The 22,543-nt window shown below is 42.6% G+C and overlaps 1 protein-coding gene across 1 annotated transcript in view; it reads right to left on the bottom strand.

Annotated features, from left to right (window-relative positions):
* CPXM2 (carboxypeptidase X, M14 family member 2) overlaps positions 1–22,543 on the bottom strand; it is a gene marked incomplete at its 3' end in the record, with an annotated part of 143,062 nt that overhangs the window by 108,400 nt on the left and 12,119 nt on the right. Inside the window, exon 2 of the mRNA XM_006031600.3 lies at positions 22,303–22,404. Within this exon, the coding sequence (XP_006031662.2) occupies positions 22,303–22,404 (102 nt within the window). The remainder of the gene's footprint in view (positions 1–22,302; positions 22,405–22,543) is intronic.

The following is a 22,543-nucleotide window of genomic DNA, read 5'->3' on the forward strand; positions in this document are numbered from 1 at the left end:
TAGGATCTGGAACCAATTTCCAAGAGAAGTGGTGCTGGCTCCTACCCTGGGGGTCTTTAAGAGGAGGCTGGATGAACACCTAGCCGGGGGCGTTTGACCCCAGTACTCTTTCCTGCCATGGTAGGGGGTCGGACTTGATGATCTGCTCAGGTCCCTTCCGACCCTACCTACTATGAAACTACTGTTTTTTTAGTCTCAATTTGCGTTCTTTTTGAAAGGGCTGATCGTAACCTGTTCTCTTTCTGTCTGCTAAATGCTGTGTACCAGATGGCATAACTGGGCACATCATTTGTTGAAAAGGTTGCTATATGGAGAATCTGCATCAGGGGAAATGTCTATTTTTTCTGTTTCCCTAGTTTAGGGAAAACTAGAGAGGAGTAAAAAATAAAATAAGGACTCTCTCACCCCTCTTACCTCATACCTGAAATTAAACCAAACATTTCTGAGATTCAGAAAAGTTCACTTAGGTTATTTATTCACTATTTTTCATGCGTTCATGTTTATACTCCTTTGCACTTCCAGGCTGCAGTCATCCTGGAAATACCAAAACAGCATATTTAGCACAGGAGTTTAGTGTTATTTCTGGCACTGCTAGAAGCTGGAATTTCCAGAAAGCCTATTCTCATGAGATATTTTGTCAAGTTTTAAGTATTGTGGTTTAACTTCAGATAATATATATCTTATGCACAGATATTTCTGAGCCTTCTGCTGCTTCCAGATAACTTGCCCATGAGATTATGTCATTTTTTATATGGCTAGGATAGGAGCCCCATGCAGCATACATCCAGCCAATTGGCCTTAATAGGCACAAAAATGCCTCTGGGCTGCATTGTGTCTGAGCCAGGTGCAAGGGGAAAGGGCATAAAAAGTCTGTCTCCAATGTGTGGACCTAGTCTTTATACTGTATGTACAGAGAGCTCAAGAAGAGAGGTTCTAGATCTTCTCAAATGGGAAAGTCTGGGCAATTGCTATTTCCCCAAGCAGCTTATCCTATTGTTCTACTCCTGTGGTTTTCAAAGCCAAACAAACAGATGCATTTAGCTAAATCACCTTGGTAAAATATGTGGCAGACCATTTCCAAAAAAAAAAAAGTTAGGTGCAATGCCAAACTTTCAATGGAAGGGCATATTTCTTGAATATGCCAATGTCTAAAGCATCTTTAAAAAAAAAAAACAACAAATCTTTGAAATGCAGTGCAGAGCCAAAAAAATTCATAGAAGGGACACAAATGGTAGCTTTAGCAAAAAGTGACATCTTAACTCTGCCCATATCATGGAAAACTAGAAACCAAGTTAAAAGGTTGCCCAGGGCAATAAGGACAACAGTAAAAATGGAAAACAGACTAGGGAACATGTCACAAACCCTATAAAATTTTGAAGCGTTTGTGGGATGTCATACATGCTTTCTTGAGTTTGTTTTACTGATATATCATGTGTGATCTCAATGGAGATTACATTAAGCTATACTCAGTAAAGTCTCCACACAGGTACCTGCCTTAAAAGGTTTAGACAGCATGAGACAGGGTCATAGGGTGCCAACTTTGAAGTGTTCAAAACCACCGCATTTGCAATGGTATATGCCTCAGCAAAATATTGTGCTCCTGTGTTGTCCAGAAGCTGTTATACTAAAAAGCTCAATACCATACTCAACAGGGCACTGAGACTCAGACTGCACAACTGACACGCACATAGATGTACTCCCTGTACTCTCAGACATTAGAACAAGAAGAAGACAGACCCTAACATCATTACTGACAAGAGAGGCAAGAGATGAAGAAAATCATATGCTCCATCAACTGTTAACTGGAGACCCAAATAGACTGAGGCTTTAAGAGCATCCAACATGGGTGTTAAATAGCCGGGTATACAGAGTCCTGTAGATGTGCTCTGAGGCATACTGTCTGCTCTTCTAGACAATGACAATTTACACTTTAGAAGAAGAGATCTCTAAGAATAACACTTGGCTATTCAGGGTATTCAAAGAAGGGTATTTCTCACAGTGGGGAAATTAAGTGGATATGCCTGAAAGGATGGAAATAGTCTCCTGGTGATAATTAGATCAAGAAAGTCATCTAGTCTGGTAAATATGCACCCTTGGTTGGGCAAGAAGTTATATGCACAGTATCGGCTACCCAAGAATTCAATAGATGATGTATGTAAATGGCCAGGCAAGAAACCATATACTGCCTTTCCCATGAGGACAGGGGTTTGGCTTTAGTTTTCCCAGACATAGTTCCCTTTAGGCCCTCGGCCAGCATGCTGAGCATCCTGTCTGGCAGGAAAAGCAGCAGAGGTCCTGACAGAAGGGTCAGAGACAAGAGCTTTTTTCTAACCAGTTGAACTGGGTAGAAGCTGTCTTCCTGGGCCTAAGATGCAGGGTAACATCAGATCATCATTCTGGTATTTTCTTTTGTTTGTTTATTCTTATGTTGCTGGCTATATCTCAGCATATTGTTACTGTTTCTTATGTTTGCTCTTGTCTTTTATAATAGATCTTTGTGTTTTTTTTAAATCATACTTATTGCCAGTGGTAACTGTGATCTCAGAACATCTGACTGACCAGAAGAAGGGGTGAGTATCATTTCTGAACATATGATCAGACAAGGGTATAATTCTTCTAGGTAACTGTAACACATCAGGTCCCAGGGGTGGCCGTGACACCAATGGTGGCTCCACAACCATGCCCTGATCCGCCCCCTAGGGTGCCTTCCTACTTCGCCTACCACGTCTTGATGATGAACATAAACACTATATAAAAGGGAGGCTACCAAAAGGCCTTTGCTAGGCCCCAGGTCACACTTGCCCCAGGCTGAGCCTCTAAAGCCTTATGGGCTAATTGAGTGGCTCCAAGACCTCCCCTTTACCACACCCCATACTTCACAGGTGTTACTGGTACCCTCTGTTGGGGCCTCAGCCTCCTCCCCTATAATGTAGCTAGCCATTCTAGCCTAGGCCCACTGAATAGGATTTGGCTTCAAGGCACTAGCTCCCCTTGTTCCTTCTAAGCACTGAGCCTCTGACTCTTGTATGCCAGGCCCCTGGCCCCTCTATGGCTGCACCCCTCTTGGGCACCAGGCCCCTGGCCCCTCTGTGCTCACTAAGCATTCAAGCCCTGAGCCTGCCCCTGGCAGGGCTCAAGACAGTCAAGTGCTCCCCCCACCACCCAGACACTAATGAGGCCTCCACCTCCCCTGTAGCCTCATCCACAAATCACTAGTTAACGCAACGTAAACACAAGTGCCTGGGGTATAACAAATAACAACATGTAGCAGCCTTCCACCTCTCACTAACCCAGCATCCTGGGCTCCCCTGGGCAGAAGCTCTTTTCCTGGTGGCAGCCAGGGAGAGACTGCCCCGTTGGATCCAGCCCGAGCTTATATGCTCCCCTGGTCCTGCCTGCATCTAGTCATCTGACCACCTGCAGGTGCTGGCTAATTAACCCATTACCCCATTGCCCTGGTGCCCTGGGGCTACAGCACCCTGCCTACCTGCAAAGCTCCCTGGCTGGGCAACTTTTCCTCTTGAAGTATCAGAGAGCTGTGGGCTCTCTGTTACAGTAGCAAAATCCCTTCTGCTAAGAGCTGGTAAGACCTGGGTGAGTTGGGCAAGGCTGAGGAGCCACAGGCCAAGGAGTTGGCTTGTGGCACATCTTAGCTGGTTCTCTGGGGTCAAACAGCAGATGGCAGAGAGGCATTTGAGAATGAAGGGCACCCCTGAAGGTACAATAATACCTTGGGAGTGTCTTGATGCATCTGGGGCCAAGTTGTGTCACACTGAAAACAGACTAGGCAATACACCATCAAAATGACATTTAAATTAAACTTTTACAGCTCAAGCAACAACCAGAATTTCTATGGCCAGCTCCGCACTTTAAAGTTTTGTCCTATGTAACTGTCTCAATTAGGAATACGATTTTTACTCAAATTAAATAGTCATACTAATAAAAGCTCTATTGTGGACAGCTGTATTTGTTGACTTATAAGGTGACTTATACTAGAATAGATAGTGTCCTCCCAGTAGACAAACTGATATTATTCCTTTTACAGATGCAGCTGCATCCACATGAAAGGAATTGTGCTACATTGCGTATAACAGTATAAATTGGTACCTTTCTAAATGTCAACATCTAGCATTATTCAAGGGAGAATGGCATACAATTTCCATAATTCTATCAAAACCACTTAATGATTAATATACCTATAACAAAATCAAGGTCTCAATTTAAAGAAAAATCGCACTAAGGAGAAACAAAAGAGAACAATTGAATCTGCTTACCTTAATATCAGTATGCAGGCTTAAAGTGGAAAGTCTGCCATAGAAAACTGACATGACATTAAAACAATAAATTGTTTCTTAACTAGATAGCCAATGTCCAAACAAATAGAAATATGGAATGATCCCCCTTCATCAAGCATTTCCATTTGATTACTGCCCAAAACAGCCTTGGTTCCCTTTTTTTAAACTACACCCAATCTTCAGCCATGCCAAGCACAAAGACCAGTTACAAACATTACACTTTTACCAGTATAAGTGATTGGAAACCAGTCTATACCTGTAACAGAACAGAAGTTTGGCACAGGTAGGCTGGTTTAAAAATGGGAGAATCTGGTCTAAGCTTTGTCATCCCCCCCTACCACCACCACCAAAAGTGAATGAGTTTTCTGTTTGCTACCAATCTAAACTACACCGCTTAAAGAAAACTGTGTAACTTAGACCAATTCCACCTCAGGCTTTTTGAATGTCTGTTCTTAGCCAATAAGGTGAATTTAATTTATGTTTCCTCCAGAGTATTATTGAGTAATAGAACACTTCTCCACTTGGCTAACTGAGACATATATAACTTGAGAAACTTCCAGTATTCTCAGTCCTGGGAACATAAATCTATCAAAAACTCCTCAAGCACTCCAGAAGACTCAGCGTCTCGTGTGTCAGCATTCCCACACTTAAAAATGGCAGCAGGGGCACTTTAAACAAGCTTTAGTTAAAGCGCCCCCACCACCATTTTTAAGTGTGGAAACACTTACACATGAAATGTTCCAGGCACTTTAATTAGAACAGCTCTTGGAGCCGCTCTAATGAAAGCACCCCAACCCCCCGTTCCTGGAGCACATGTATATGTACCAAAGGATTTTGGCCCAGATCCCTCTATCTAGAAGCATACCCCAAATATCTTGCTCGCTAATGGGTATTTTAATGGAAAAAATATAGGTAATAGGACCCACCCTCCTCCATTACAGGTCACAGAGATAACACGCAGTACCTGACTACAGTAGCCCTTGTAGCCAAATAAGTATAGGGCATATACACAAGTGATTTAAACTGGAATAGCTCAATTGATTTCACAGGAACTACTCTGATTATAAAACCTAAAGATCCAGCCTAGGATCATGATTGTAAATATATGGCAAAGGATGTTTAACCTTCATAGCACAAGTTTAGGCACTGACGTTCCTACATACTTTCTAAATTTGTCGTACTTAACTGCAAGTCCTAGACAGAGCTCAAAACTGTCTCCAGTTTTTGATCAATACTTTTAAATGAGATCTGCAAAGCACTCAGCTTTCTATCAAGTTCAAGCTCTGGCTAAGGCTAATTTCAATTTTTTCATACAACTTACCCAAGAAAATATTTGTGCTGAACATGATACTGAAGGAGATGTGCTGCCATCCTCAGATGTAGCAGTTTAAGGCTTGAAAATATTTTCAGGGAGCAACAGGTTGCCTTCTCACGGCCATCCAGAAACTCTCAGACTATTATGATACTGGTCAAATGACATTTAATAATGAAAAACTGACCCACAATAGAAACTAGATGTGTCTGCTGATTTGAAATGAGAAGTAGAGTCTGTTGTGTACAGGTCATTGGTTTTAATTCAATGTCAGTTAGTAATGTCTGAAATTCACTGCTCATTATCTGATGTGTCTGAGGTGGCAATGTAAAATGGATTTTCAGGCTTAGTTAGTAGGCCTGTGCGAAGCAGCTAGTACTTGCTTTGGATTTGGCTGTTTCGGGGGACAGTGATTCAATTTGGTGATTCAAATCACTGTCCCAAATCGATTTGGCCAAATCTGATTCAGAGATTCAGCCGCTGCCGAATCAGCCGAATCTCCAAATCAAACAGGCCCCATCCCCCACCCGCTCTCTCAGCCCTGTCAATAGCTGCTCTGCCTGGCCCCAGCGTCCTGGCACTTAAAAAAAAAAAAGCCCTGCACAAACTGGCTGCTTCCAGGTGGGGGGACGGGGTGATCCCCGCTGCATCCCACTGCCCTACTCTGCCATGAGCCCCCATCCCCCGCCTGCTTTCCCAGCCCCCTCCCATGGCTGCCCTGCCCATCGGCTCTTTAAAAAAAAAGCCCCCAACCACTGGCTTCTGCCAGGTGGAGGAGCAATCTCCACTGCCCCCTATTGCCCCATGCTGCATGGGTGTCTCTTCCACGAGCCCCCAGAAGCCCTGAGGCTGCTGCAGCAGCCGGTGAGTATGGGGCTTTTATTTTATTTTATTTTTTTAAAGAACCGGGAGCTGGGGCTAGGCAGGGCAGTGGGGAGGCGGGGCCCGGAAAAGTGGGCGGGGGTCATGGGGTGCTCAGAGGGGCTGGGGGAGCAGGCAGGGGATGGGGCCTGGTGGGGGTCCACCCATGGTTCCCTCCCCCTCCTCCAATTCCCCCCACCCCCTAGTTACTGGCACAAAGTCCAGATCCAGCTCCCTGCGGTGGCAAGTGGGAACTGCCCAGATCTCCGTAGCTTTCCAAATCTTTTTTGAATCGGTTCAGAGAGCTTTGAGTCAATGTGGACTTTTTTACTGGTTTCCTGATTCAATTTGGATTCAGAGATTCGGCCGCCAAATCAGGCCAAATCTCCTAATCAAATCAGCTACCGAAGCTTAGCCACCCAAAGCTTCGCACAGCCCTATTAGTTAGGTAAAAAAAAATACATGATACAGAGGCTGACATCAGTCTGTACTGCCTGACAGCCAACAAGATGAGAGCCCCAGGACTCACTGAACATGGAGACTGATTGATCCTATCGCCTCTACTATTCTCTCCAAGTCTGGATTGAGGCACTGCAGTTTCTCTCTTCACGGTAACCCTCTTAGTGGATATTGAATGATTACTGTTTCAAAAAACACCTTGCAAAGGAAAAGGGATCTTAAAAGTTCAAGCATGGAGTAGACACAGGAATCTTCCATCTTAAGGTCATGGCAGGTCATAAATATTTTTACATGATGAGTATAGTAGTATGATGAATCCAAATGACTCCCACTTAACTCAACCACTTTGGAGAGCCATGATTTTTATGGCCTATATGAATGTTTCCATTTAAAAGGAAAAGAGACTCCCAATCTACAGCAGGAACAAGCTAATTCTACAGGTGCACTAGCTTTTGAATCCTCCCTTCCTGTTGTGAGGTAGCAAGTTCCAAACTTAGTTACCTTTGAATCTCTCTGACGGAGTGGCTAGTCATAAAGCCTATCACTGATTCTCATATGCAAGGGGAAAGAGGGGCACACATGGACACAATACTACCTCAAGTGGAAGAGATGAAAAATAGTTATCTATCAAGGAATACTGTCCCTCCACCATGTAATGATGAGAAGGAAGGGAATGAGGATATAGCCCGTCATAAAAAGTTGCTTGTACCAGCCCATTCAGTATTTCACTCTTCTTATATCAGCATAATGCCTATTACCAGTATGGGGAGAAAACCCTGAGGCTATATGGCTGGCTATTCAAAGTTAAGGGAGTATATTTTCATGTGGTCTTTCCCATGACCTCTGCCATCCATGAATAGGGCTCACTTTCCCTCTGTCTCCTCCACAAGCCCAATAGTTCTCTGTCAATGACTTCAGATTCCCTGGAATATGGGTGGACTTAAATACTTGACCTAGATAGGAGAGTCTGTAGCAGGAAATGCCTGAAATCAGTCCAACTTCTCTCTGAAAAGCATTGATAAAATTAAAACTGTGTTGATGTTTCAATCATACAAAGCTTAGGTTTGTCTTAAGCAAGCACAGATCCAAGTACACTTACAAAATACATCTGCTGTTACAAGTTCATACAGGATAATGAGGTATGAATAAAAACAAACATGTCTCATAAGAGATGGAGGTCATTGTAACTGCTCGGAGCCATTACTTGAACAGTGTTTTCAGAGGAAAGTCTTATGATTATAATTTACTTGCTCCTAGATTTTGTTTTCCTTACCAACCATCAGGAGATCAATCTGTCTGTCTTTTCTTAAATATGTTAGAAAAAAGCAATTACAATTAAGAAAAAAAACTGTTGTCCTTCCTGACAGCTTTTTCAACCCCAGACTTTTTCATCCAAGACCATCATTAATACAGTACTAAAAGGTCAGAAGTGTTAACTTACTGAAAGTCCCAAACATATAAATCATTTGAATGCTCTGTTAAGATTAAAAATATATATACTGTACTTAAAACCCTGTAAGAAACAGCAGTGGATTCTTTGGATACATACACTCATTCTGAAAAATAGTCAGTCTGTTGAGCTGTATGATTCTGGGAAAACTCACTTAACGAGTGAGCTTTCTTTTTTCACAAAAGCACCCCAAAATATCCAAACCCTTGAACCCTTAAGAGTATCATGAAAGCTAAGGGAACATTTAAAACTGAAAAGGCAGGAAGGAGCACTGCAAGAAGTAATTAGAATTCTAAAGTTCAAGGGAACCCAAGCCAAACATGGATTAAAATGAAACAATCCTCAAATGAAGATAAAAGGGCCCCAATTTGGCTCAGGAAGCAGGAGTGTTATTGAAGAGTAGGCAGGGTGGAGCTCTGGAAACAAGTCCATGAACAGGGACTGGGGCTTATCTGCCGGGAGAAAAAAAACATAAGTGGGACAGGAGTACCACTGATGAATCCATCTGAGCATGGAGTAAACTCATTCATATGTTTAATCCATTTCTGGAAAGCTCCTTTGTTTTTAAGAAGCTTGGTAAACACGCTATATCCTGGCCCTCTTGTTCCCACATCTTACCAGCTGTGTTTCTCATGGCAGCCTTGGTTTCAAATGACTGCACACTGGGAAGATGATACCTTCAATTGCTTACCATTCGTAATTATTTCATCCATTAACCTGCTTCTCTGCTACTTGGCTTCAATCCAGAGACAGGGGTGCCAGTTCAGACCAGTTTAGAACTTTTGCCACAGACTCGAACCAACACCAGGACTATGCAATCTAAAAACCTGAGTTGATGTCTGCAAGATACTTAGTATTTATCATTTTTACAAGCATGTGAGCTTTCTGATTATGGAAACAGAAGTGCCAAAATGGGACTGAGAAGTAGTAGGAATACTGAAAGGAAGCCTGTTCTCACGAGATGCCAAGATTAGCTTTGTAGACCCAAGAGGTTCAAATCATTCAAAAAGAGTCGTGAGAAACATATATATCATCCAGGCAACTATACAATCCAAATGTCTTAATGTTCTGAAGATCTCCTATCCCTATTCCCAGCTCCTAATTACAGTCAAGATCCTTTTGCTAACGTTCATAGTAAAATTGGAACTTCCACACTCGGTCTCACACTTCCTGCTTCCCCAACATCCTTTCCAGTTTGTTCCTCACTGCAGTCATGACCTAGTATAGGCCTTAAGCATGCTAAGCTAGCTGAAGATAAAGAGCATGTCTACACTGGTACTTTTCTGCTGCTATGCTGAAACATGCTATACTGCTTGCATGCTACTTCCTGAATGAGTAGTATAGCCACATTCACATACTGTCATGCCTGGACTGATTGCCTCTGAAAGAGAGTTTAATAGCCCTATATTGGCATAGTAGACACCAGATGTGGTAAATCAGCTGCACAGGAATGTCCTAGTAGCCCCTGAAGCCAAGTCATGTACACAACAGGTTCAGTGGTTTCAGCTGCCCTATTTATGTGTTTAAAGTTGCACACATTCTTAAATGCTATGTTCAAACCTGGCCTTAAGAGCCGACTACTTTCCTACTGACTGATTCATATGTGGGTAGTATACTTAACATTTCTACAGCACAATGGGAAATGAACCCAAATACATTCCAGTTACCCAAATATGCAATAGCATTAGCAGGATGGAGCAACTAGGGCAGTGTCTCTGGGCATGAACTTGGGGCGGGGGGGAGGAGTGAGAAAAAATGCTGCTGCCACAGCCTCACTATTGCGCCAGCAGCACAGTGCCAGATGGAAGTTGCTATTGCCCTGTGTGCCCATATATTCTGGATGCCCAGGCACCTTTTTATGCCTTAGCAAGTATGTAATATTTGCTCAGCAAAGTTTGATTCATTTTAATTTAGGTTAGAGATTAAGAGGAGCTCCCTGGCTATTAGAGGGTCAAGCCTTGTAACAGGCTATCTAGAGAAACTGTGAAATCTCCATCCGTGTTAATTTTCAAGAGCAGGCTAAACAGACACTTGGCTGGGATGATTTAGTCAGAAATGCTCCTGCTTTGAGCAGAGTTAAATCAGATGACCTTGTGAGGTCCTTCCTGCTCGACTTTCCTATAATCCTATGACTGAAGAATACCAATTTGCAACTATGGCATATGCTGTTGGCTGCAAACCCTTTGTTTATACTGAGATATCATATGAATCATGTGATGTCACAGGTACAGAACAAGTCTAGAATTTACCATCAGATTAACTACCACAAATGCATTGCTTTTGGCAGCAAAAACTCATCTTTTAAAAATAACAAGTGTGTCCACCACCATCCTTTTCTAATTTAGCACAGACAATAGCTAAGAGGGCCTAGTGATCACAGATACCTTTGTCTGGCTGTCTATTCCTCACCCAGAGAAAGTTATGTTTTCAATGAACACACTATGTATGCATAATGAACACGCTATGTATGTATAATTCTCTTCATACACTAAGTATGAAGAGAATTAAATTTGCAGGCAGGATTCTCTGACCAGGAAAAAAAATGTTGTGCAAGGAGAAGTTGGATGGAGTGGCCAGTACTCTTGAGAATTGATTAGGATTTACAGTGATCTTGATAAACTAGAGAAATGATTCAAAATTAATCAAATTCAATCTAGTAATGATAAGTGCAAAACCCTGCACTTGGGATGGGAACAGTTGCAGACACAAACACAGATTGGGGAAGGACTGGCTAGGCTGTGGTATTAAAGAAAAGGACCTGGAGGATTATAGTGGACCATAAAATGAATAAAACCCAGCAGTGCGGTATTAAGAAAAACATCACTCGCAAGTCAAGGGAAGTGATTATTTTGCTCTATTAGACATTGATAAGGCTTTATTTGATGTACTGTGTCCTGTTTTAGGTACCTCACTTTATGAAAGATCTGGACAAATTAGAAAAAGTTCAGGAGAGCAACAAAAATTATTAGAGGTGTGGGCAATGAAGAAAGCCTGAAAGAATTGGGATTATTTAGTCTGGAGAAAAGGACTCCATAACTCCTATTCACTTTGGAAGGGAGAGCTGTCCTTTTAACATGTCTTGCTATACTGTTGAAGTTTGCTGGGCTATTCTTTCTGAAAGAACCTTTGCACCAATAATTATGATTGCTTTTTGACTAGCATTCAGATACTTAAACAGCAGATGTCTACAGCTTATCCACAATATCAAACCATTCAGATCCATCTGTAGTACTGTATATACCATATCAGTTGTATGGGGGTCATTACTTGGATTGGTTTAGAAAATGGACCCATAGGACACTGAAGAAGGATTTTCATTGAATAATCTTAAAATAGAGATGAATGTTTAAAGCTGAATAATATGAACAGTTATTTGTGATTATTTCTGCAAGTAAGTTTGGTGAGACTGTTCATTGTACACTGATAACTGGCTAGCTATTAATGTTATTATGGAAATGTTCTTGCATCTTGAAAGTTGCACAAATTTTAGCAGTAAAGCTTATTTTGCAGAAATTGCTTATTTAAAGTACGTTAGCTATCAACTTTAAAAAAAAACTAGCCAGGGAATAGAAAGTGCACTGACACACCTACTTACACACCACAGATAACAGAGACGAAAAGGTGAAAGTTAACTATTCATAAACAGTCAACACATTGACATTTCTTTGCATAAACTATATAAGAATGATATAGTGTATCATTCCCATACAGTTGTGGAAATGAGGATTCATGGGACTGGACTCAAAAGCCTGAGAGGTCCCTTCTAGTCCAGTGTATGCATTCACTGCTAAGTAAAAAGCCTTAATGAATTGAATAATGTATTCATACCCACTTCTCTGACTACCAAAATAGAAAGCTCTAGATTGATGTTAGTTAATCTGCTAGTTAACAGTTAATTGCACAAGTATTAAATATTTCTAGATTGCCATGCATTGGGAAGTGGCATACATCTCATTTCTGATGGATCTCTAATAATTATCCATCAAAATGTGGTTTAAAGGTAAATACCAGGGCCTCCATACACCAAAAGCAAACTAAGGCAGTTAGTACAGACAGTCCTCAGACTTACAACACAATTGGTTCCTGAAAACCATGTCTTAAGTCAAAATGTAACTCGGAACCGATTTTCCCATAGCAAACAATTTAATAAATGGGGGATTGGTTCCTGAACCAAGGCCTGATATCCTATTTTCACCAAAAATAACCCGGAATTTTGTACTCAATAATAGATGAGTAATATAGCTACATTAATGTATTTATACTGTAAATAGCAATCATATTGATTTGGAAGGACTTCTTTGAGGAGACTTTGCTGGATGTTTTGAAGGGCTCTTGGTTGGATTTTTTGAAGGGCTCTTGGCAGGAGTTTTCTCAGGACTCTTGGCTGCAGGTTTTTCTGGAGTCTTGTCTGCTTTCTTAAAGAAAGTGTCCAAGGAAGTTTGGACAGATGTTCTCCAGGGAGATGGGTGACGCAGCGAATTTGTTCGTTGGCGTAGCGTCAGATCAAGTGTTGTAAAGTCGAAACTGGCATCAGAAAGTTGAAACAGGGTGTCAATTTATAAATGTTGTAAGTGCAAAACATTGTAACTCAAAACACTGTAAACTGAGGACTGCCAGTATAATTTATAAGTAATTATAAAACACTGGGTAGCATGGAGTGTTACTATAATCTCATATTCTATTAGTATTCAGCTCATGTTAAAATATTGTTTTCTTTTCAATTTTTCTCAGATTTACTTTTTTGTTACTGTTGTTATTGATGTCATTGTAGTTGATGTGAACGATGCAAGCAAGAATGAGGAATGAAGGGAATGCAATTTTCTCCTTACAAAGGTTATGGCATTTCTGAAGTCCACATATTCTGAAGTCTGATAGTTCACATATCATACAGTGGGGAAGCCGTTTTTACATTTGCAGGACTAGGTTAGTAGAGGGCTAACATGATGACATCAACAGAAAATTGTCAGCTATCTTTGTGTGTATGTTAGCAGTTGCAATACAGAGCTTTTGAGAGCAAGACATCTCCCCGCCTCTTCTTGAGCTATGAGATAATTGATGCCATACTCTGAGGTGAATGTTAAGGGCCCATTTGTTCAATGCTACCACTTCAAGGAATGACTCCTTGCTGCAACATCATTTGTGAAAAGGCACAACGAAGATAAAGCACTGAACTCACAGCAACACAGGGGAAAGTAAGCCTGGGGGCTTCCCAGGATCTGCAGAGCATATAGCTGCTTAAGACCAATCTAGGTTCCTTTGGCATGGGCTGTAAATTTTGTGCTATAGGAATCTCTCTACATTACATTTACCTCCACAGGATATCCCATAGACCCCCTGAAGGGGAGTTTGAAAGAAGATAGACTATTGAAAGGAGCTAGACTGTTCGCACTGGTAGCAGATGACAGAACAAGGAGCACCAGTCTCAAGTTGCAGCCAGGAAAGTTTAGGTTAGATATTAGGAAGAATTTTCTCACTAGGAGGGTAGTAAAACCCTGGAACAGGCTACCCAGAGAGGTGGTGGGATCTTCATCCTTGGAGGTTTTTAAGTGCTGGATAGAACAAGCCTTGGCTGGGATGATCTAGTTGGGGGTAGCCCTGTTATGAGCAGGGGGTTGAACTAGATGACCTCCTGAGGTCCCTTCCAACCCTCACTTTCTATGATTCTACGAATCCCAACATTGCCATATATTCTAGTCCACCCCACATGTGCCCTTCCATCACAGCTTGCAAGGGTCTCAAAGAGAGCTTCGCACTATACCTAAATGGGTGAGAGCATGGATTTTAGGCCTCCTTAATGCAACTACAGCCCATTTACCTAGAAGAAGGGGACTGGAGCAGCAGTGAGAATTTCACCCTCAGTCTCAGAGACCCAGAAAAGCTGAGGCTGCAATCCTTGTTGTTTTCAAGAAGTGCACAGAACAGCTTGAGGAAAGCTTTGCCAGATCAACTCTAGGTCCTTGCTTCCTGGACCTGAGAGAACCTTATTCCCTGAGCTGGTTCTCTGGCTGCCAATGCTCCCAAGGGATCAGCAGAGCACAGAGAAGCCCCCAGTCCTCTCCCTTTCCCCTTCCTGTACCCCATTCACCATTTGCAGATTAATTTTGTCATGGCTTCTGTGCTGGTTCTATACCACTAAAGCAGGGGTGTCAAACGCATCTGGTTCCACGGGCCGGATAAGTGATGCGGCACTTATCCATGGACCAGATGGGTCAATGGGCTTACAGACCCTGGACCCTTTCTGCACCTCCCCTACCAGATGCAGCACGTGCCATACCCATTCTGGGGTTGGAGCTGCATGTGGCACACTAGAGTAGTTGGGACAGGCACCACATGTGGTACAGATCCCAGAGCATGCCCCAGGCCCTGCCTGGGTGGCTGGTCCATGTCAATTCAGCCCCAGGGGCAACACCTGGGGCTCAATAACATGCTCTGTGGGCCAAATTCAGATCAAGGGGTGAATGTTTGACACCCCTGAACTAAAGAATCACTCTATATTAGTTCAAATCTCCAGTGCCCAATTAAGTCAACGTAAATGGTCACTACACTATTAGAATGCAAATGATGATCAGGGCTTCAGACTACAGCATGCTAGGGTGACCAGCATACCTTGAGTCATTTGAGTCACCCCTGGTTATTCCAGCAGTCTGAATGGCACACCCAAGTCACATTATATTTTTTGGCAGAAAGTTTCTACATGGAATTTCGGTTTGGAGCATTAAAGACGTAAAGCATGAGAGAAGATGTTGTCTGCCTTTTGGAGCATGGTGTACATGCCAGCCAGCCAAGCAAAGATCAAGTATCACTCTATCTAGCTCTTGTAACATTTTTCATCTAATCATTATATGTTCAATTATAAAAATAAAAAAAGCATTGCCAACAGCTATTAACTTAAGCTCTAGTCTTAGATATTTATACATGAAGGAAACATTGGCCTGAGTCAAAATTTGGGATCCACGCTGCCCCAAAATCTTTGAGAGGGTTGAAATCTGATCCTCAGTCCAGACTCCCACTCTGATTGTTTTGGGGTGACCTTCTTGGCAGAGGGGCAATGTTAAAAACTCAAATTACCAAAAGACAGTGATGCTGTTTAAAATGCACCTGTGAAACTGGTAGCTTATAGATATCTACTGATTTAAGATACTTTGAACTTCTCCCCTCACTTGATGGATGTTTTAGAAGGACTCTGATGGTAAAGCAGAGCTATAAACTTGTCACTATAATATGCAAGATCTATGAAAAAGTGCATATAAATACACTGCATTTTCTGGGAAAGAATGAGATAGTTGGTTTTCAGTTGTTCATGTTCCAAACAGTGTCATCTCTCAACACATCGTAATGATTAATACACTAAGACTGTTAAGAGTAAAACTCAGTGTATTAGAAACAGGAGATACTGTGTCTAATCCTGCAGTCCCCATAATCAAGTGTAATTTCTACTCAAGTCAAGGACAAATGTAGTCAGGGAAGACAGCTGTTCTGTTTCCTGGGTCTATACAAGAGGTGAAGGTGAAGAGCCGTGGGGCCTATGGGCTTCCCGTTCTTCATTCTTCAGGGCCAAGAAGAGTTGTGGAGTCGACATCCTTGGAAGTTTTTAAGAGCAGGTTAGACAAACACTTGGCTGAAATGTTTAACAGAGATGATCCTGCCTTGAACAGGAGGTTGAATTAGATGACCTCTTGAGGTCCCTTTCAGCCATATTCTTGTGTGACTCTGATTCCATAAAACACTAAAAAGCCAAAAGGAGATATTATAGTCTTGAGTCACTCAGCCTCCTCTTCAGGTTAGAGGCAGGGGGAATAGTGGGAACAGTAGAAATAAGACATGGGACATGGGAGTTAAGCCCCAATATATGTTTAAAAATCTGGGCCTGAACCACCATGGGCTAAGGAAAACAGTATGTACCAGGCAAAAGAGACACATCTTGAAGGTTCTGGTCCTTCTACACATGATGCTATGTCACCGTAGCAATGCACTACACCAGTGTAGCATCTGTGGGCAAAAGCCATGATGCCACAGCTACATCACCATAGCTATGCATTCCCTCATTATAGCATGTAGCTACGGCAATGTAATGCCAGAAATAACTGCATGTGACACGCATGGCACAGTATGGGCTATTACTGCACTGTCTTTCAGTATTTCCAAAAAGAAGAACTAAATGGCAGCACAGTAACAGTGGCACCATTGCGCAGAGCAGTACATGTAGACATGCTCAGTGAAAACTGAAGATTCCTTTCTCACCCCTTCTTGACATCCTGGAAAGCACTGAAGTTAATGTGGCCAGAGGTCCCCTCCCTGCCTCCATGGGATTTAAGAAACAGCCAGAAATGGAGGCTCATGCACACAGACATACTCTACATCTTCCCATGTATCCAATGTTTCCAGTAGCAGAGAAATGAGGAAATCCTCATGCTCCATTTTCAGGATATAGCAGTAATTAAAAAGATGAGGAATGCCAATATATGACAGCAATCAGCACTCTATGAAACACTTTCTGCAGACTCTAGAGCCTTACAATCTCAACAGACAAGGCATCTCTGAAATGTTATTAACCTAATTGTATGGATAGGAGACTGAGGCACAGAGGAATTGAGGGCTAGACCCAGTGTAGAACTTACATGGTTAAATCCCATCTAACTTCCACTTTAGATACCTAAATGCAATGCCATTCACTTTGCTGTTCCCTAACCTTAGACATCTCTTAATGTCACAGGCACCTCAGTATTTATCAGTGAAGTTCCTCAGGTGTTTAAAGTTCTGGACATGCCTAGAAGCAAATCTGTATTAACAGTCCTAAGCAGCTGAGTCCTTTGCATCTAAACTCACTCCAGATCCTCAAACCTTATCCCTATATCTCCTAAACGGAATATTTAGCAGTTGTACTGAGGGCATGCCCAATGCACCAAACTCCACATAAAGCAAAGACACCAGAGAAGGGAGTGATGGTGCGTAGTCTGACTTTTATCCAGCTTCTCAGCTTTTGAGCAACTGTATCCTCGGGTCCACCACGATCCGCTGGCTGGGGAATTGGCTCCATGGTCAGACCCAGAGGTGGTGGTTGATGGAAGTCAATCATCGTGGTGCCCTGGACCAGTGGGGTCCCCCAAGGCTCTGTCCTTGGATCTATATTGTTCAACATCTTCATTAATGATGTGGACATTGGAGTCAGAAGCGGACTGGCCAAGTTCACCAATGATACCAAACTCTGAGATAAAGCATCCACACCTGAGGACAGGAGGGCGATCCAAATACATTGGGAGCAAGAAGAGGACACCAGGAAATGTAAGCCCCCTGCAAGCCACAAACGGTAATCTTGTGGCTAAGCCAGACAAGAAAGCTGATATTTTTAACAATTTCTTTGCCTCTGTTTTTTTGAACAGGGACCAGGATATCCCACCTACCAGAGGTAGGGACAATCTTGTGGATAGCTCCACCCAAGCCTTCAGTCAGCACACATGTACTTAGGGATCTTCTGGAAGGGCTAGACATTTTTAAATCTGCAGGTCCACATGCCCTCCACCCACGGGTGTTGAGGGAGCTACCAGGGGTCATCATGGAGCCCTTGGCCCAGCTGTATGAGCATTCGTGGTCATCTGGCCAGGTGCCGGAGGATTGGAAACTGGCTAATGTGGTCCCAATTTTCAAGAAGGGGAGGAAGGAGGACCCAAGTAATCATAGGCCTGTAAGCCAACCTCGGTGCTCGGGAAGATCTTGGAGAGAATCATCAAGGAGCACATCTCCTTGATCCTGCCTGACCAACCTGATTGCCTTTTATGACCAAGTAACTAAATCCTTGGATGATGGTGTCGCCATGGATGTAGTCTTTCTAGACTTTAAGAAGGCCTTTGACACTGTCACTCACCCCATCCTCATCAATAAATTAAATGACTGTGGCATTGATGCCTACACAGTTGGATGGGTAAAAAACTGGCTAATGGGGTGCACCCAGAGAGTAGTGGTGGACGGGTTGTACTTAACCTGGCAAGATGGGAGCAGTGGGGTACCCCAGGGCTCGGTCCTCGGGCCCGCACTCTTTAACATCTTCATCAGCGACTTGGACGAGGGGGTGGAAAGCATGCTGTCCAAGTTTGCTGATGACACTAATATGTGGGGTGAGGTGGACACACTTGAAGGGAGAGAGAGGCTGCAACTAGATTTAGACAGACTACAAAAATGCCAGACTGCAACAGCAAGGCCAGCCATACCTTGTCATGCATCCAAAGATGCATCTCAAGCCTGTCCAGAGAGGTGATCCTCCCCCTCTATGTGACTTTGGTCAGGCCGCAGTTGGAGTACTGCATCCAGTACTGGGCGCCACACTTCAAAAGGGATGTGGTCAGCCTGAAGAGGGTTCAGAGGAAGGCCACCTGCTTGGTGAGAGGGCAGCAGGACAGGCCCTATGAGGAGAGACTGAGGGACCTGAACCTGTTCAGCCTCAGCAAGAGGAGGCTGAGGGGGGACCTGGTGGCTGCCTACAAACTCATCAGGGGAGATCAACAGCAAATAGGCAGAGCTCTTTTCTCCCCAGCACCACCTGAGGTGACAAGGAACAATGGTCATAAGCTGATGGAGAATAGGTTTAGGTTAGAGATCAGAAGGCAATATTTTACAGTTAGGGTAGCCAAAATCTGGAACCAACTTCCCAGGGAAGTGGTCCTCACCCCTACCTTGGGCAAATTCAAGAGGAGGTTGGATGATCACCTGTCTGGGGTCTTGTGAACCCAGCATTCATTCCTGCCTGTGGCAGGGGGTCAGGCTAGATGATCTGTTCAGGTCCCTCCACTATGAAACTATGAAACAAGCTGACCTTGACAGGCCCAGGAAATGGACAGATGAGAACCTGATGGTGTTTAACACTGAAAAATGCAAAGTTCTCCACCTTGGGAGGAAACTCTGCAGCATCCTTATAGGCTCAGCAGTGCTACACTGGTTAGCATTAAAGACGATAGGGACTTGGGGGTCATGATTGACCACAAGATGAACATGAGCTTTCAATGTGATGCTGCGGCTAGTAAAGCAAGCAGAACGCTGGCTTGCATCCATAGATGCTTCTCAAGCAAATCCCTGGACGTCATTCTCCCATTGTACTTGTCCTTGGTGAAGCCGCAGCTGGAGTAGTGAGTCCAGTTTTGGGCTCCACAATTCAAAAAGGATATGGAGAAGCTTGAGAGAGTCCAGAGAAGAGCCACACGCATGATCAGAGGTCAGGAAAACAGACCTTACAACAACAGGCTGAGAGCTATGGGGCTCTTTAGCCTGGAAAAGCGCAGGCTCAGGGGTGATCTGGTGGCCACCTCTAAGTTTATCAGGGGTGACCACCAGGATCTGGGGGAATGATTGTTCACCAGAGTGCTCCAAGTTATAAACCCCTGCAAGACCATTTCAGGCTGGACTTAAGGAAGAATTTCTTCACTGTCCGAGCCCCCAAGGTCTGGAATAGCCTGCCACTGGAGGTGGTTCAAGCACCTACATTGAACCCCTTCAAGAGAAATTTGGATGCTTATCTTGCTGGGATCCTATGACCCCAGCTGCCTTCCTGCACCTCAGGCAGGGGGCTGGACTCGATGATCTTCCAAGGTCCCTTCCAGCCCTAATGTCTATGAAATCTATGAAGACACCTTATTTTTCTAAAGGGGATTCAAACACACATATCCCACCTTCCAGAATAATGTCTAAATCACCAGCTTCTGCAGGGTGAGGGTGCTCCAAAACTTGGCTGTTGAAGCTATTCATTTCACTTCAACAAATTATTGATTATTAATGAAATTATTCATTAAGCCAGAGACAGAGCAAGAATACTGTTCTCCAACCTAAAGGTTAGGTCACTCATATAGAAATAGGGAGACCTGCTCCAAAGACTCTTTTCACTATTTTATGGAATAGACATTGGATAAAATACTGAAATACTGCCTTAGCAATGAGATACTAGATCTAAGTGCAACATCCCCATCACCAACTCCAAATCTGTTTTGAAAGGAATGTCCCTTGCTTCTTAATTGAAATAAAAAACTGAAGCACCTGCCTTCAGGAAAGTGTTAAGGCCTTTGACTGCCAAGAGGAGGAAAATACCTCCGTTCAGGTCAGACTGCTTTAAAGGAGGAACAAGATTTAAGACACCTCTCTTCTCAGGTTTCATTATCATCTACTTTAGGCAACTCCCTGCTCAGTGTTTTGGCTGCTGTGAAACCCATTCTACAGCATCTAACTTTCCCCATGCTTTCTTTAGGAAGCCTAGGTGCTTAACTCAACTGCCACGGATTTTGCTAATCCTCAATAAAAGTGGAAAGCCTAAAACTAAAACCAGGTCTCTCGAGCTCCAGTCTCTACTCTCAACCATCATTTTTTCAATATAGCTGGATACTTAGATTTTCATCTATTTACAAAAGGCCCCTTGAATATAAACTTCATGAGATTTTAAATTGTTGAGATTTTTAAAGTGATCCTTTCTATAGGAAATTAAAGCAGTATCCTGCTAATTATAACAGAATGGGACTGGTGCCAGTTACATGCCAAAAAAAATTTACAATCAACCTGCAGGCTGACATATTTTCACATAAAAAAGTTTATTGGACAATTCACTTCAATAAAAAAAAATGAAAACTTCATAAATTGAAAAAAATATATAAACTATTTACTATTAATATACTATTTTCCAGGTCTATAAGATAGAAGCTATGGGAATGAGAAACAAATTTAGGTCACCAGCACAAGACATTTATAACTTCTTTTTTTAATTCCTTTTTAGGATTTTTTGGTGACAGAAGCAGTTGCATTTTACTCCCACTACCTATTTATTTTAATCTCCAAGATAGCTATAGAAGTACATAAGATGTCTGTACTAAAAATGTTACAAATACTTGGGAGACTTTGTCTTTTATGGTATTATGGAGTTTTTCACCACCAGATCACTAATCTACATGAGGTCATTTATTTTCTGATCCAGTTTGTTAACTTCTTTTGAAATCAGAGAAATTATCAACTGAATCACAACGGACACCATCCACAGTACAGAAACCACGGTCACAATTGGTATTGGTCTGAGCTATTTCACATACTTAATGGAAGTTTAACATTTGTTAGTGGGAAAGAATCATAAATCTTTCATTCTTGATGTTCCATAGAGAAGACTTCTGTCTTTAGGCTCCAAAGAGAAGACTTCTGTCTCTGGGGCTTTCTATCTAGCACTGCTCAGAAATGCCAATCTCATTTATAAGCTGAAAATATACCTTATTCTTTTAAAACTATTTAGTATATATCGTGTTTGCTTCTAATTTGTTCTAAGGTCCTTTAGCCACCATTCCAGAGACACCCATTTTAAAGCTCCTGTATTCTTCCATAGCTGTGGAAATAGGATTTAGGCTCCTTACCTCTCTCTCTGTACCTTAAAGTATTGTCACATACTGACAAATTCCTTGTCCCTTTACTTTCTCCCACACAGTGTTGTTTCAACATGTGATTCCCAATTTAACACAGACCTTAGACTAGTGGTTCCCAACCTTTTTTGCCATGACCTGCTGCTGGGAGTGGAGTGCAATGGTGGTGGCCCAGGGATGGGGGCAGGGGAGCTCCCAGCACATGGCGCAGCTCGTTTTTCGTATGTGGTGCCGCTGGCATTGCCCCCGCAACCCTCATTTGAGTCACAACCCGAGGTTGGGAACTGCTGCCTTAGACATAGCAAAAAACTAACACTCTCCCTATGCCTAAATAAGGATGTTTGTGCCTGAAAGCTTGCAAAGAACAATTTTTCCAGCTATTCAGTTGGTCTAATAAAAAAATATCACATCTACCCAAAGAACCTTGTCTGCCTTGGTCCTTAGCCCAACAGTGCTACAACCAACAACCCTACAATATCCCGTGTAATTTAAACATAGTTAAAGAGAGCAGCCACAACACCAATAATGGTATTTTAAACACTTCTCACATACTTTCTCTGATGTCTTCATAGGCACTTCGACTTTCAGAGTCACCATCTGGCATCTTTTCATTCCCTTTCTTGTTTTTCTCACGTTTCTTGATACCATTTTTGGCTGGAGGAAGAAAATTAAAACAATTTTACTTTTGCACCTGTCAAGTTTATTTAAGAATGGCCAGCAAATACAAGATAAACAAAATTACTTTCTTCTTTTGATAGCGTGCTAACCTTTCTGACAAAACAGACATTTTGAA

This window comes from Alligator sinensis, unplaced genomic scaffold (genome assembly GCF_000455745.1).
Source record: "Alligator sinensis unplaced genomic scaffold, ASM45574v1 scaffold232_1, whole genome shotgun sequence".
Classification (NCBI taxonomy): Eukaryota; Metazoa; Chordata; order Crocodylia; family Alligatoridae; genus Alligator; species Alligator sinensis.